Source organism: Charadrius vociferus, unplaced genomic scaffold (genome assembly GCF_000708025.1).
Source record: "Charadrius vociferus isolate BGI_N301 unplaced genomic scaffold, ASM70802v2 scaffold282, whole genome shotgun sequence".
NCBI lineage: Eukaryota > Metazoa > Chordata > Aves > Charadriiformes > Charadriidae > Charadrius > Charadrius vociferus.
The window spans coordinates 4,767,849-4,782,268 of NW_009647731.1; the positions used below are offsets into that span (position 1 = coordinate 4,767,849).

The 14,420-nt window shown below is 38.1% G+C and overlaps 1 protein-coding gene across 1 annotated transcript in view; it reads left to right on the forward strand.

Moving 5' to 3' along the window:
- The first annotated feature begins 477 nt into the window (after positions 1 to 477).
- Positions 478 to 14,420, forward strand: part of RBM20 (RNA binding motif protein 20) — a 79,098-nt gene continuing 65,155 nt past the window's right edge. The window contains exons 1-2 of the mRNA XM_009881629.1: positions 478 to 616; positions 8,375 to 8,549. Of these exons, the coding sequence (XP_009879931.1) occupies positions 478 to 616; positions 8,375 to 8,549 (314 nt within the window). The remainder of the gene's footprint in view (positions 617 to 8,374; positions 8,550 to 14,420) is intronic.

Sequence of the window (14,420 nt, forward strand, 5' to 3'; positions counted from 1 at the left end):
TTTTTATCAGTAAGAGGAAAAGCTCAAAAGCAAAGATAATGAATCAGAAAAGGTAGTGTATTCATTTAACTTGATGACATTGGTTTGTTATAATTACTTAGAATAACATTTATTAGTTAATGATATTTCTTTTCTAGCTCCATAAAAAGGAAGAGGACATAGGGTATCTTACTGCTGTGTGTGGCTATTCGATGTTTTGTTAGAAGCATTTGTGCCTAAGGTGTGTAGTATTATTGTGTAGATTAGCAAAAGCAGATGAAAGTCTGTGTTTTGGTTTTAATTCTTATTGTGAATGGGATGGTGGTGGTGTTTGTAAAGAAGACATCTGCTTCTATTGAAAGCATAATGCACAGACACAAGAGAAAGGACTTCAAGGTAGAATTTATTTTTCTTAATTGTTCCTATTGCCCTTGAAAAACATGCTTTTTCTCAGACATGATTGAGTTGTTGTTCCCAAATGAGTTACAGCAGATACCGATGCCGTTATATGAAGTGCTTAATGTGGTTCGCAAAAGAACTAACAATGAGATAACTGTGGAAATGTTCTATGCCGCTTTCAGATGCAGACGGTCTATTTTTGACCTGGAGACCAGTATCAAGCCCTGGATTTTGTCAGGTCAGGGGGTGGACACCAAAGACCTTATCTCTTTTTTTCCTTTGTTGACAACATATCCTTATCCTTCCTGGGTCCTGGGGTGACTGCTTGATAGTGCTGGTATTTAAAACACCTAGATAGGAGAAGTCACAAACTTCTTTTTCTATTTTTAAGGATGCTCATTAAAGTTGCTAGTGAGGGGCAGTGAGCCACAGGGGTGCGGGACAAGGCTAGAGGAGAACACTGCTAATGACACCAGGAAGCCATAGAAAAGCACATCACCTTCACCAATGATTTGTTAAACAGACATGTATTAAAAGCGTAAATTAGTGTTACATAAGCCGAAACAATTTGCAAGTGTTAAATATTTCATATTACATGTCTTCATTTATCTGTTTATTGTTTTTATTTAACAGGTGTATTTTCAGGAAAAGTGTATTTTTCTGGTGCTTTTGGGAAATTTTTAATTAAACGGTTAATTTTTTAAGGAGGACCACTGCAATTACATAGTGTTTTATTTAAGGAAAAGTTATTTATGTACATTTTTTAAAGATTTCCTTTTAGACAAGCAGCAAAAACTCAATTATATGCCTTCATAAAGGTAAGGAACTGAAGGAAGCTTCAAAATAGAGACTAGAAGGAGCACATTGAATTCTGTGCAAACCATCAGAATGTGTAAAGGAGTGCTTGGTCTGTTTGGAGTCGGGTAGTAGCCAGATTCACTCATGTTATGGTAAATGAATTTATTTGTTTAACCATTTAGTGTCTTGGCTCAATGTTGCTCCCCTGCCCTAAATTCTTAGACCCTGCAGTGTTGAAAGAGCAAAGCAGTTTAACTCCAGAGTTACTCTTTTGTCTCTGTGTGGGGGTTAATAATAAAGAATTACCTAACTAAGAAACTATGTTTTAATTGGCTTTATTTATATTTGGATTTAAAACTAGAACAAAATAACAATAACAAATTGTAACTGTGAAAATTTAAGAAATCTGCAGCTATAAATAATGCAGAGTTTTCCAGAAGAAGTTATGAGAATAGACTCAAAAGAAAAAAATATCATTAAGAGATTGTGTGTAGCTCCTTATTGTTACAGTATCACTACGGATAAATATTGGTGGGTTTAGCAAAATGGTAGTTTTTCCTCTGTTTTCAGTCTCTTACATGTCATAACAACTGTTCCTTTACTGGAGGGCAGAGGGCAAAGGGAAAGAGAAAAACAGTTCATTCAACACAGGCATTTAACTGGTAAATGGTTCCCTATCTAAAGACATATTTGCAAAATCTAAGCAGGACTTTGAGGAAGGAAGTGAAAATGCATAAACTTCTGTGTTAACAGAAAAATGAATGCTTTTTAGTGTATTCACACTGTATAAAAACATAGTGATTAATAATAGTTAAGTTGCCTCTGTCTCTTCAACTTCATCATACTATGGAAAATACATTGCAGGAGTATTTTCCTCATGGAAAGTTCAGAGGGTTTTTTATGCCATTTGTTGGCATGCCTGCTGACACGATCATTGTGTAATCAGCAACAGTGGTGAATTATACCTGAAAAATAAAATTAAGGTGAAAAATAATATGTATTTGAACTTGCGTTAGTGAAGCCTGGCAGAAGCTAGTGTTTAACACCTACATCTATATAATCTTATTTGGCAATGGATGCAAATCGCTATATGAGGAGGAAATACTGCTTTGAACAAAGGAAAAACTGAAATTCTTTCGTCTTTCAGTATAAATTCTTAATTGGAGAAAACATGGTCATCACAGTGCCAGTTCACACAGTCCAGTAGCTTATTTTTGAGGTCTTCCCTGGATGTCTTCAATATGTTAACTGCTGTATGTCTAAATATTCGTTATCTGCAATATTAGTCTCATGGGTGTTTGTGTGAACTGGTTTAAAATGGTTGGAAAAAGTTTTATGAAATCTGACTAACGATAATCTGACTCAGAATATTTCTGTAGCAAATGAAAACAGGTGCTACATGTTGGTATTGGGTAGGATTAAAAAGTAGTTAGAAGAGCTGAACAGATATTCCTTGATATCGTACTTCTTATTTGTACCGGTATAGATAATTTATCAGTTACAGTCTCAGGTGAAAAACAGGAATGAAGTTAAAACCACAGAATAAATTTTAGGTTAATTATGCCCTTGTTTTTCCTGTAGTGGCAAATATCTTTATATCCTTCAGGAAAATGTTGACAGTGTATCTTATTAATTACTATTATGATAAGTTGTTTCTGTTGCAGTCATCCCCATGAGTGCCCCTCCTGCATTAACTACATATGGTCCTACTTGTTGTGTTAACTAAAAAATCCAAATCACAACTCGGTCACTCCTCTTCCTGGGAGTTTGTAATTCTGGCTACACAGATTTGTTAAATGCTCATATAAAAATTATAAATTTAGCAGCTTACGTTGCTCTGAAGCACTCTCTGATCCTATGGATTTTAACTGTAGATTAATTCCCAGTAACTCCCAGGACTAGATGAGTAGATAGGAAAGGTTTACCTGTTAAAAAGTGTACAATCTGTTTTCCAGTGGATTGTTTGTGGTTTCTGGTTAGAGGTCTGTAGAGCTGCCATATGGAAGTGTTTATCTTCTTTTACTGTCATTCACCTGTCTGGAAACTGTCACCAAAAAAGGAAAAAAAGGACAAAGAAGAACTATAGTAAAGAATGAGCTGCTTTGGTCCCAGACAGATCCTCTCTACCTCTCCAGTTAGAGAGTTGGGATTTCTTCTTTAAGCCATCTATCTTCAAGGATTTAAACAGCCAAAATATTCTATTTGGGTCACAGAAATAGCTTAACATCTGCAACGTATTGGTATTTTCTATGTTAAAATTTGTAATGGTGACTTTTTAAATTTCCCAAACCCCAACTTTCAGGCTCTTTATGCATGAAACAGGTAATATAGGTCAGCAGAGTATTAGAACTGTGCTGAACGTAATAGATTCCTTCAGTGATATTTTGCTGTCCTTTCCCTTGGAATTTGCTTTCTAAAGCAACGACTTGTGTTTTTCTACCTTTATTTCAGCTGGAGTGAAAGCTATAGAAGTTTCTTTTTAGCGTATTTTACCGCTGATCTTCAATATGGATTCAGTATAATGTTTCCCAGTAAATGGAGTGGCAAAGAAAATCTAATAATCACGTTGCTGATGCAGCGTTGTATGTCCGAAGAGGGGAATTGTGAAACTATGAGCTAAACTTTTCCGTGCTGGCAGCGACCTGCTGCATACAGCACTGTAAGCAAACCTGTGAAGGAGTTTAAGCTGCAAATTACTCATTTGCACAATATATCAAATATTACCATGATGGGACGTGAGGTTTATTTATCTTTTAAAAATACTCCGATAACCCCAAAAAGCAGCAGGGAAGATGAACTCTTCCTTTCCAGGAACACGCAAATAAATTTTTTATTCCTTTCTGTGTCTTCATCATATATCACAGTGAGCTTGTACCAGAAGTATTTCAGAGACTCTCTCAGAATTGTACTTGCATGAAAAAATGCCAAAGGCAGTTGGTTTGGGGTGTTGTGTTTGTTATTCATTAGTCCTGATGGAGCTTGAAAAGTTCCTTTTTAGAATTAGCTGGGTTTTTTTCTGAATCTTTGCTTGAAGAAACATGCCAGGGAATCCCCCACATGCCTTCTGGTATCTAAGCAAAATAGATGTTAATGTCCAGTATTAAGCTTTGGCAAATAACCTACAGAATGAATAAATACTGAATTTCTGAATAAAGTGACTGAAGAAAGAATGGGCATCTTGGCTTTGTGGAGCAGGAAAATTATCTCATTGCATTCAGTTAATGATTTGAAATACTCTGATATAAATAACTGACACAGAATAATTTGAAGCCCTAGCTCAAGTAATTCTCATTGATGCATCTTAAATCTTAGAGCTGTTGCATTCGTGGAAATTTGTTCACTTAATTTTGGGCTTGAGAGAAAAACAAACCCAAAAATGACCTTAAAATAAACCAACCGATGAACCTGTGGAGGTGTTGGCCAATGTCATCAAAAAGTGCCCCCAAAAGAGCTTGCAGAATTAGTGTTTTTTTGCCTTCGTAGCACAACTGGGACACAGAAACCCCGTTTTCTTTAGCGAGAATGCTTGGACGCCCTCCAATCGAGTGGGAACAAAGAGTTGTCTGTCAGGGTCCTGGGAGCCCCCACATCTGCTTTTTAAAACAGGATGTGGGGATGGGGAAAAATCCTCTCCATCTGTGACGCTAACGCGGCTTTGAGAACACCTGGAATTATTAGACCCGGCATTTGAAGCTTAGCGCTGGAGCTGATTTCTGATAGACTAAATGCCTTTATAGGCTGAGTTTCCGTGTTGTGGGGGAGCTTAGCGTTAGGGCAGATTTTCCACTGGAGAGTCTGGACCCTAAAATCTGAACCCAGTCTTCCTTTGGAAAATTGTAAAATGATTTCAAGAAATAACTTCTGGGAGACTGTTTAGCCTGTTTTTAGCTTTTATTAAAAATATCACCAAAATAACAACAACAAAAAAATTCCTTTGAGTAATTTTTAGTGCATTTCACAGAATTTTGTAAGGAAATGCATCAAATGTATGTCTTTATTTTTGTTAATTGCTTTCTGTTTAAGTTGATTTCACTTGTGTGAATGTCCAAAAAAGCAGCGAACATTAGGCACACAACCAGGTTGTTTAAGGGAAGCTCCTTCTGTGCTCGAAAGAGTATTAAAAAGTAGCTGTGCATTTTCAGTAGAGCCTGAAAGTGTTGCCTCTGATCAATGTGCAGTGAAAAGGGCCCAAGTACGTCATATTATCATCAGTCAGCTGTTAACAGAACGTAACTCAACAGTTACTCAGATAATTGACCAACTAATAAAAAGAAGAAGAAATACTTTGGTGCACAATTTGTGAAAAGAAAGTTGTTTCTAGACTTCATGTTAATTATTCATCTGTTTCCACTTTCAACTAAAGATGTTGGTGAATTCTGTCAATGATTTCAAATAAGTAGTACTGATTAATTTGATTAAAGCACTCCTAGCACTCCTTTTTACTCCATGTAAAAAAGATTTGTTTGGTTTCTGTTATTTTGTTTGTTTCATTTGCAATGGGGAAACAGTAATGGGCTACCATGTCCTGGCTCTAACACTTCTAGATTTCAGCAACAGCAATAATAAAACTTGTCTGGGCAACTTATAAAAGCTCTGCTTTCTCTTTCAAAGATTGTTCCTTTAACTCAGTGGCCTAATTATCTGCATATTAATAAATGTAGAATTTCTTAATATAAAAATAAAGACTGGTTCAGAATACATGTCACAATATATTTTAGAAAGTAGTCATAAGAAAAAAGTGGTTACAGTCATCTTTATTTCTGGAATTTCAAAGTTTGCAGGAAGAGTCTGAAATGGAAAGGTTGATAGTCATAATTGTAATTATGTGTTCTTGAAACTAATAGGTGAGTATGTTAATGACTGCTTTTTGTATTCGCTACGTGTCGTTTATGGTAGCACATAATCTTAAAAGTTCACCAACTTGTGTTTGATGTTTTTAATATTGGAAAAAATCCCTGCCTATTAAGGAGGATATGCAGTACAGATTGAGAGGCAACTGAGTGCATTAATTCTTGTTTCGTTTGTATGGTAAATCCCGAATGTTAAGGATGCTCACAGCTCTTTCGGTCAGCTGAGTGTCGGCTGTTTTTCTCAAGTACGAGTCTGAATGATGTGCTCAGAGTTTTAAAATTTGCTTGTTTTGGGAATCAGTTTCAGTTACTAAGAATGAATGTTCAATTTAATCTCTTGTATAATTGTCTTCTTTAAAGAAAATATTTAAATTGCCACAAGTGACAACAGAGTTAATGTGTCAGCTGAGTTGGTTATGTCCTTCTTAACAGAGTCATCTGCGAAATACTGAAACTATAGCACTGGACATATCTACTTGATAAGATAATTCAAAGTATCTTTATTAGATAAAAATAAGATTGTTTGAAGGATTACTTTTAAATTTAAGAAATAGAGAATATTTTAAATGGAAAAAAACCTATGAAATTATGTGGTGGGAGGAAAATCCCGGTGACAGAGCATTTGTGTTAATCTGGCTCACAGCTTGCCTTCACTCTTTCTTCTGACAGTCTTAATGCTGTGTAATCCTCCATAATCTAAAACTGGATGTGCACTGCTTTTTCTGTGAAATAAAATATCAGCTAGAGGTAAAAAAAAAAAAACTGAAAAAGTAACAGTTTAAAAAAAAAATCCAAGCCTGTATATAACAGAGTTTTTTCTAAATACTTGGGAGAAAGTATCATATTTGCTATAATTTTTAGAATAATTTTCCGTTACTGTACTGCTGGCAATCTAGTCAACATTTAAGAAATTTGTATTTCTGTATTGCTGTTCTGGGAGGTTTGAGTTGCACATACAGCTAGAAGCTTCTATGCTGTTGGCTTGTTGGAAAAAAGTACAATGAAAATTTCCCTAGACGTTGACTGTTAGAGTATAAACATCTTATTTAAATGTGAATTCTTTGTGAATGCTGTAAAAGTAAATTGTTTATGTTAGAAACTTCTTTTTAGAAAATAGTAACACCTGGCTTGAATTGACACTTTTTTTATCCTTTTCAATCAAATATCAGAGTGATTGTTTTAGTAGTTTTAAGTATGTTTCTGTATGTTTCTAAGAGGCACACTATAACAAAAGTATAGCAGAGATGAAGGGCCATTGAATGGTGCTAAGGAAAAAAAATTAATCTCTTGAATAATGCATTTCATCAATATGTGAGAGTAGTTAAAATGTTACATAATTTCTCTTATCATTCTGGCAACAAAGTAAATTTTCTTTAAATCCTTATTGAGCACACTAAGTAGTGTTCTGTGCTGCCCAGAGGGTACAGGGACCGAATGCAAAAGCATTTTGATGTTATAATTAAATGTCACTATGCTACAATGGTTGAACAATTTGTCAGTTGGACAATTCCTTGATGTCTTTGGCATTACATTTTGGGGGAGATATATAAAAGGTGTATTGCATAAATATTGTTAATTAGTGTTATTCCACATACTATAATACAGAAGTCAACTAATTATTATGTTTAAGTATTACAGTGTTTTTAATGTTACATTTTAAAATTGTAAAGGATAGAAACTTCATCTTCCTTTGCATGCATTTAAGTATCGTGAAAGGAGTTCCAATTTCTTTCGATTGTACAGCTGTACTTTTCCTTTATGGAGCCAGTTTTGTTCTTCTAGCTCAGGGGAAAGTGTTCGCTATATAAAAATACCATAGTGTGTTTCCTGTACCCTTTAAAATGGAATGGAAATACAGAGCCATCGCATACATCATGAATTCCCTGTCCAGACACACACACATATTGTAGAATCTCTTCTTTTTTCTGTATATGGTGGTGGTTTTTTTGGCTTTTTTTTGGATGTGAGTTTAGGAGGCTTGAACCTAGCTGGCTTTTTTGAAAAATAGAATTTGTATTATATTCCTTTTAATTTTTATATCCAAACTGATTATCAATGCTTTCTTTTCAAGTATTTTTAAGGGACATGCAAAACAAAAATACCTGGGAAATTTCTGGTAACTCCTGTAAGGTCTGTGAAGAGTAATGACTGGAATACAGAGAGGATGAAATTACAGACAATGCAATAATCTACCGTTATACTGCAATAACTAATTAAAAATGTAGTAAGTAAGTAAAAGCGTGAGGACGTTGTCTTTCCCATGATATATAGGCCAGGATCAGTCGGTCGGTGGTAGCAGAAGAGTGGGCGTTTGCAGTAAAACTGCTGTGTTACCCACCTGGCCGTAGGCGTGCGGCGGCAGGCGCCGGGCGTAAGGACTGCTCGCTGCGCGGTGGCACCACGCGGGAGGCTGCTGGCAGGACGGGTCGGTCTCCCACGGGACGTGGGGCTGCGCCGACAGCCTCGTAGCCAGAGCTCTCGCCCCCGCTATCGCTACGGCTTCGATTGCATGGGGGCTGAGAGGTCTCGGTGCCATTCCCATAGGTGCTGTGCTCATCTAACAGGAGCGGTTGCCTCTACCTCAAAGAGTTTGTTAAGGATTAGAGGGCTTTAGCAAGGATTGTGTGGTTTCGTTGCTCCGAGAGTTGGAAAATGCAGTTGTGGCTTAAGCGGGTGGAGGTTACGGTCTGGTTTGAAAGATGAGCTACAAGAGGTTCCCACAATACCGTGAATTAAATGACGCAAGTTGAAGCACAACAGAGAAGATCATAAACACGGAGAGAAAAAAGGAGAGGAATAATAACACTGACAAGTGAACTGGACACACGGACTAGTTCCTGGAACGCTCATGTTGCCCCGAGACAATAGTAAACAATTTAATAGTAATTTGCCAATATATATTTGGCTACTGCTAAGGCTCAACAATATCTTGCCTCCTTTTTCGTTTACATATTGATTAAAAATAGAACATATTACTCTCTCTCATGTGAAAGAACTGGGATACTCCCCGAGTGCAGTTGAAAAGATCAGTATTATAATTTAAACCATAGAAAACACAGGTGCAGAGAACATAAATAAGATTGCACATGCTTTAGCCATTCCATATCATGAACTGCTTAATTATCCTTCATCGCTTGTAACTGAATATAGCCAAACCATGCTCGTGTTTATGAACAGCAATGGTTGATATTTCTTATGAGATTCCTTGACGAGATTGCCATATTATCTGACACTCTTGACCAAAAGTCATTTTCTTACCTCCTAGCCTGTCAAGTGCAGTAGACTTTTTTTTTTTTTTTTTTACAGCTCGATGACAGATGAGACTAGTGTGCTGCACATGGGAATCTTCTTTGTGCTAAGATGCAAATAAATGAGTTTTACAGCAGGGAGTTAAGAAGGCTTGCGCCTTTATATTTTACACGAACATGAAGAGCATTGATGTGGGTCCTTAATGGTAGTAGTCAACTCTCAGGAAAAGGCACCTGCCTGGACCCTTCATGGGGATGGGAAAGGCCGTCTGTGTTTAGGCCACAGTTTTGAGTGTAAAGCCCTGTTGGTAGTATGTGAAATTGGTCATTTTTGGTAACTCCTGCGCAGCAAACTGATAGGTCTGATTTGGTTTCCTAGTGAATGAGCACCTGTATCACAAAGCCTGGTTATTGGTCTCAGCAAAGGGAGACTGCGTTACTTGTTACTTTAACTTCTGGATGGAGTCAACATTCTCCATCATGTGGGATCTGCTTGAATTTACTTTATCTGTTTCTGGCTGTGTTGGTGCTGTTTGGTGCATCAGTAGGATCTGTATACAGCTAGCTGTATTTCCCAGTAGACTGGGACCTCTCTATTTCACCCTTTCTAGATAACCAGGATTTACATGTGGGTTTCTGTGGTCTTCTCAAGATGCTAAAATGGCTGTTTTTTGTTCTGAGATGTTGTCCATCTCAGCTAGTCACAACTGGAGGTTCTCTATAATTCAGATAGAAAGTGTTAGAGAGACAGGAAATACAAAAGAGGGATGAAACCCCTGTTGAAACCAGTGGACTTCTGAAGTCAGTGTCAGACCTGCGGTCAACTTGCTTATTAGTAATTTAGAGTGACATTTGAGAAATAAACCCCCCCAAACAAGAACTGCCATCCCAAACAAGAGGGGAAACATCACCTTTTCCCGAAGTTCATTACATGGAAGCAACTTAGAGGCTTTTACAGACTTTTTCAGTTTGGGGAGGAGCTAGGTTTATTCAGGCCAATGTTGTGCTGGGGAGAGGTTTGCAAAGAGGTCACTAAGCTGTTGGGAAAATTACTGTGACATCTGTGCAGTTGGTGGGTTTGTCACTTCGGGGCACTGGAGTGACAATGTGGCTGGTTGATCTCTTCCAGAAACCTTGGGACTCCAAGAATAAGTTTAAAGGTGATTATAGTATGTCGTATCGTTTACATAACTTATCTATCAGTAACACTTCCCATATTGTCAAACGTATGTTTATTTATATGCCTGCTGAAAGGATCGGGTTCAAAGGAGAAACTCTGACAGTGATGTGGATGCAATTTGACCTTGCAAAAAGCTAAGTACCTCCTCCTTGGTTGTCCTGCTTTTCGTAAAAGAAAAAGAAAACGCCTACATTAACCATTTCTTCTTCTGCTGCACAGGCTACGCAGGACTTGTTGTAAGAAAAAGGAGCAAATCTGGTTATATCCCTTGACTTAAGCTTTTGACAACAATCTGTTTTGGTTTTTGTTCGTAAGCATTTTCTGTTGTTAAAGACTTGACTCACAGTTAGGATAAACGGCTGGAATAACAAGGATTTGGGTCACTGTTGATAGCAATATCCTTAAATGTGGCTTTTCACCAGGCTTCATGCCATATTAATCACAAAGTTTTGAGCGCAGTGGTGGGACCTGTCTCCTCGCTGTCAGTCCCCGCAGCCTGCGTACTGGATGTATCGGCACAATGCCACTGGCAGATGGAAGAGTTGCAGTAAATATGCACAGTTATGGTTTAAGTGAAAAAGCTGTGGGAAAGGAAATACATTAATCCATTGCGGCTGTTTTTTCTTTTAAGTAACCCCCTGTAATAAATTGCAAGCTTTTCCTGGACTTATCCTTTGTATTTCTAGATTCCTTTCTTGAGTGGGGGATGGCGTGGAATAGAAATTCAACTGAAGCATAAAAAATATTAAAATACAGAAGCAACTGAAAATTAAGTTAGGTCCTGCATGTGGAAAGAAATCCTCTCTCATATGGTCTCTTTCGTGAACACACTTCCGGAAATCCTGGTCTAGCAGATCATAAAATATGTGCTATGCATATGAGTCCATCATTTGTTTAGGTGGTATTGTAGAGGCGATGTTTGGGAAGTGCTTTAAAGCCAGAAAAAAATGGATCCCAGAATCTGGGAAGAGCTCAACGTGATGAGCAACCGAGTATGGGCTTGCTCTTTGAAAGTATACTGAACATTTGGTCTTTTAACTCTTTGGGTTTAGATATGTTCTTCCTACATAATCAGGAATTTCATGTCTGATCCTCTTGGTTTGCAGTTTTAAGAACATTTAGCTGAAATGAGAGGATGTCGAATATTTTACAAAACATTTTTTTAATTTAAAAATATTAGTATGATTTTGAAAATCCTTTTGTTTCTCAGATGCCTGATTTTCATTTTGGTTCTTCTGTCATCATTTTGCTATTTTTCCAGTTGTTACAATTTTTATATCCTACAAGGACCAGATATCCTAAGGCGGCAATCTCCTGTGCTGTACAGATGTGGAGAAAAATCGCGTATTTTTCTGTCCCATTTCCCCTTTCCCTTTAGTTGCAAATCACCTTTGAGGTGTGTGAAAACTTAATTCGTTACTTTTAAAAATACTGTGACCCCTGGCCAGTGTGGCAGCGATGCAGGATGCCTGCTGTTGCAGTGCAGTGTCTCCATACAGCTGTGCAGTGTCTCCATACAGCTGTGCAGCATCTCCGTAGGGTTACGAGGGAGGGGTTTAGGTTCCTACTCTCTGCAGATGCCACAGCTGCTGTTACGGTATGTGGCACAGCTAATTTGCCTTTTTGATGTTGGTGTGGGTGTTGCTGCACGGGCTGGTGACAAGTGGCTGTGCACTGAGGACACGGGTAGCGGGAGTCTAAACTTTCTCTCCAGAATTGCTGTTAAAATTGAATAAAATGCCTGTTCAAAGATGGGGTGGGAGCGACAGAGCCTGCAGACAAAGCTGAGCTCAGAGGTGGGCACTGATCCAAGCCTAACGTATTTGCAAGCTGTGCCAGTTGCTTTTGGTCCTTGTTGGGGTAGATGAAGCCATGGCAGAGCTCTGTGTTGTTACATCTAGACCCATTTCTTGTGCTGAAGCCAGTTTATTTTAAGCTAGCTTGAAATATCTCTATGCTGCACCATAGTGGGTAATGTATGCAAAGTCATGTATTTCGGTGGTATCAGTTGCAAATTACTCTTCTGTCACATGGAAACCTCACAGCAAAAGAAAGATAAATAGAAGTAAATTGTGTAAAACTCTCGCTAAACTGTTGCTGACTCTTAAATATTGGTCTCCTGCTTTCCAGAAATTTTGTGGAAGCTGGAAATACTCTAGGAAAAGGTGGCCAGCTAAGGACACTTGGCTGACATAAGTCATGGCTTATGTGGGTTCTGTTGTGTCAGTAATTTCATATCCTCCTAAGAGCTTGTTGATCTTCTTACAAGGGTTTGATATGAACAAAGTCGGGGCAGAAGCTGATGTAAAATATGTGTTACGCAGCCAAGTCATGCACAGCGAAATGGGTAAACCCACATGCATTTGTCCTGCAGGCGCCTGCTCATGGGTTAAGTGTTATTTTTGTCAGGTCTGTCGTCGTACTTGTATATGTGTGATTGGTTTTGTTCACCTTCTGGTGGCTCTCCACCACTGGAAAATACATTGAAAGGGGGCAAATATTAAGTTAATCAAGCTGACACTCAGAAAAACTGTAGCAGAGCCGATTTTTTATCTTTTTATCTTTTTCTTTTTTAATTTTTTTTTTTTTAATTTTAATGTCACTGAAGTACATTGTGAGCAGAATAGTTTCAAGTTCAAGTCTCAAAGCAGGTTTTGTCCTTAGAGAAAAATACTTCCCAGAGGAAAAACGTGCTGGCTGGCGCTCGCTCTAATGCGGATGGGGCACCTAATTCCCTTGTGAAGGAGAAATTGTAGCCATGTAAACAGGAGGAAATGCAGATGTTTTCCTTGTTCAGATCCGCTCCTCAGATAATGCTGTACTGTGCACCATGCCATGTGGATCCTGAAATTCTCAGAGGGGCTTTCTTTAAATGTACCCTGCAGCATTCCAGAGCTGTGGCGACATGGATGCCCATCACAACATTGCTCCTTCATGCATCTTTTCTGGTGCTTTACCCGTGCCAGATACATAAGTATTTTAGGAATGAAGCTTTTTACAGACTAATTTCCCCTGCTGCTGATTTTCTCATGTAGATTTTATTCCTTTTTCTTGTGTGAGTTGTATTTGCTCGTTGTCAGGTAAGAGGTGCCATTTCTTGTTAGCCACCGAGGGACTGCAATCTGAAGTTTCATTACTGTTTGTGCAACTTTCTGCCCCTGTGCATTTTGAGATACAAAGTGTGAAGCTCTTCTACTCCACAAGTGGTAGGGTTACTTTTCTTCTTAAGTGTTTAATTGTTTTGTTGCTCGTCAAAGTGAGATAGCCCAGATGTCTCCCCCTTACCAGAGTAGGGGAGAAGTTTCCTTGACCTCAAGAAAACAGACTCCTGTTTCTCTCAAGAAAAAGTCTAATGTTTTGGTGGGGCAGTAAACCTTGATTCTGGGGCATCGGCAGAGTGCTTTGTGAGCAGCGTACCTCGTGGAAATGTCTGCTGGCATACACAGAGATTGGGAGGAAAGATAATACTATGTTTCTGAGGCTATTTTAGCATAAAGGGAACAACCTCAGCTGGAGGAAAGAAATCCTCATTCTGTTGAATTTTGGAGAATTAGCTTCAACTTAGTTACTTAAAAACATTTTAAAAGTACCTTTTGTTGCATCAGGGGAAGAGAATATAGCAATCTTATACCAGCTGTCTTTTTGATAAATGTCCCTACATAGACCAGCAGAGGCTGTGACATTCCTCTTATCCCCTCTTGATAATCTGAAAATCTTCTGTGCTGGAGCATCTGCTCCAGGGCAGTAACGTAGGAACGTCAGATAAATTCTGTGTTTCATTCCCTGGTGGATACATTAGTCAGCAAATCATACAGCAAGTCTGTGTGGGAAAAAGAAGTTACACCAAAACCTAATGGGATGTCTTCCCTAGGAATCAGAAAATTAGGAATATATTAATGGCAGTGCAGAAAGATATTGATGACTAGAAGAAATGGGACTGACTCATGACACGATTACATTATCTAA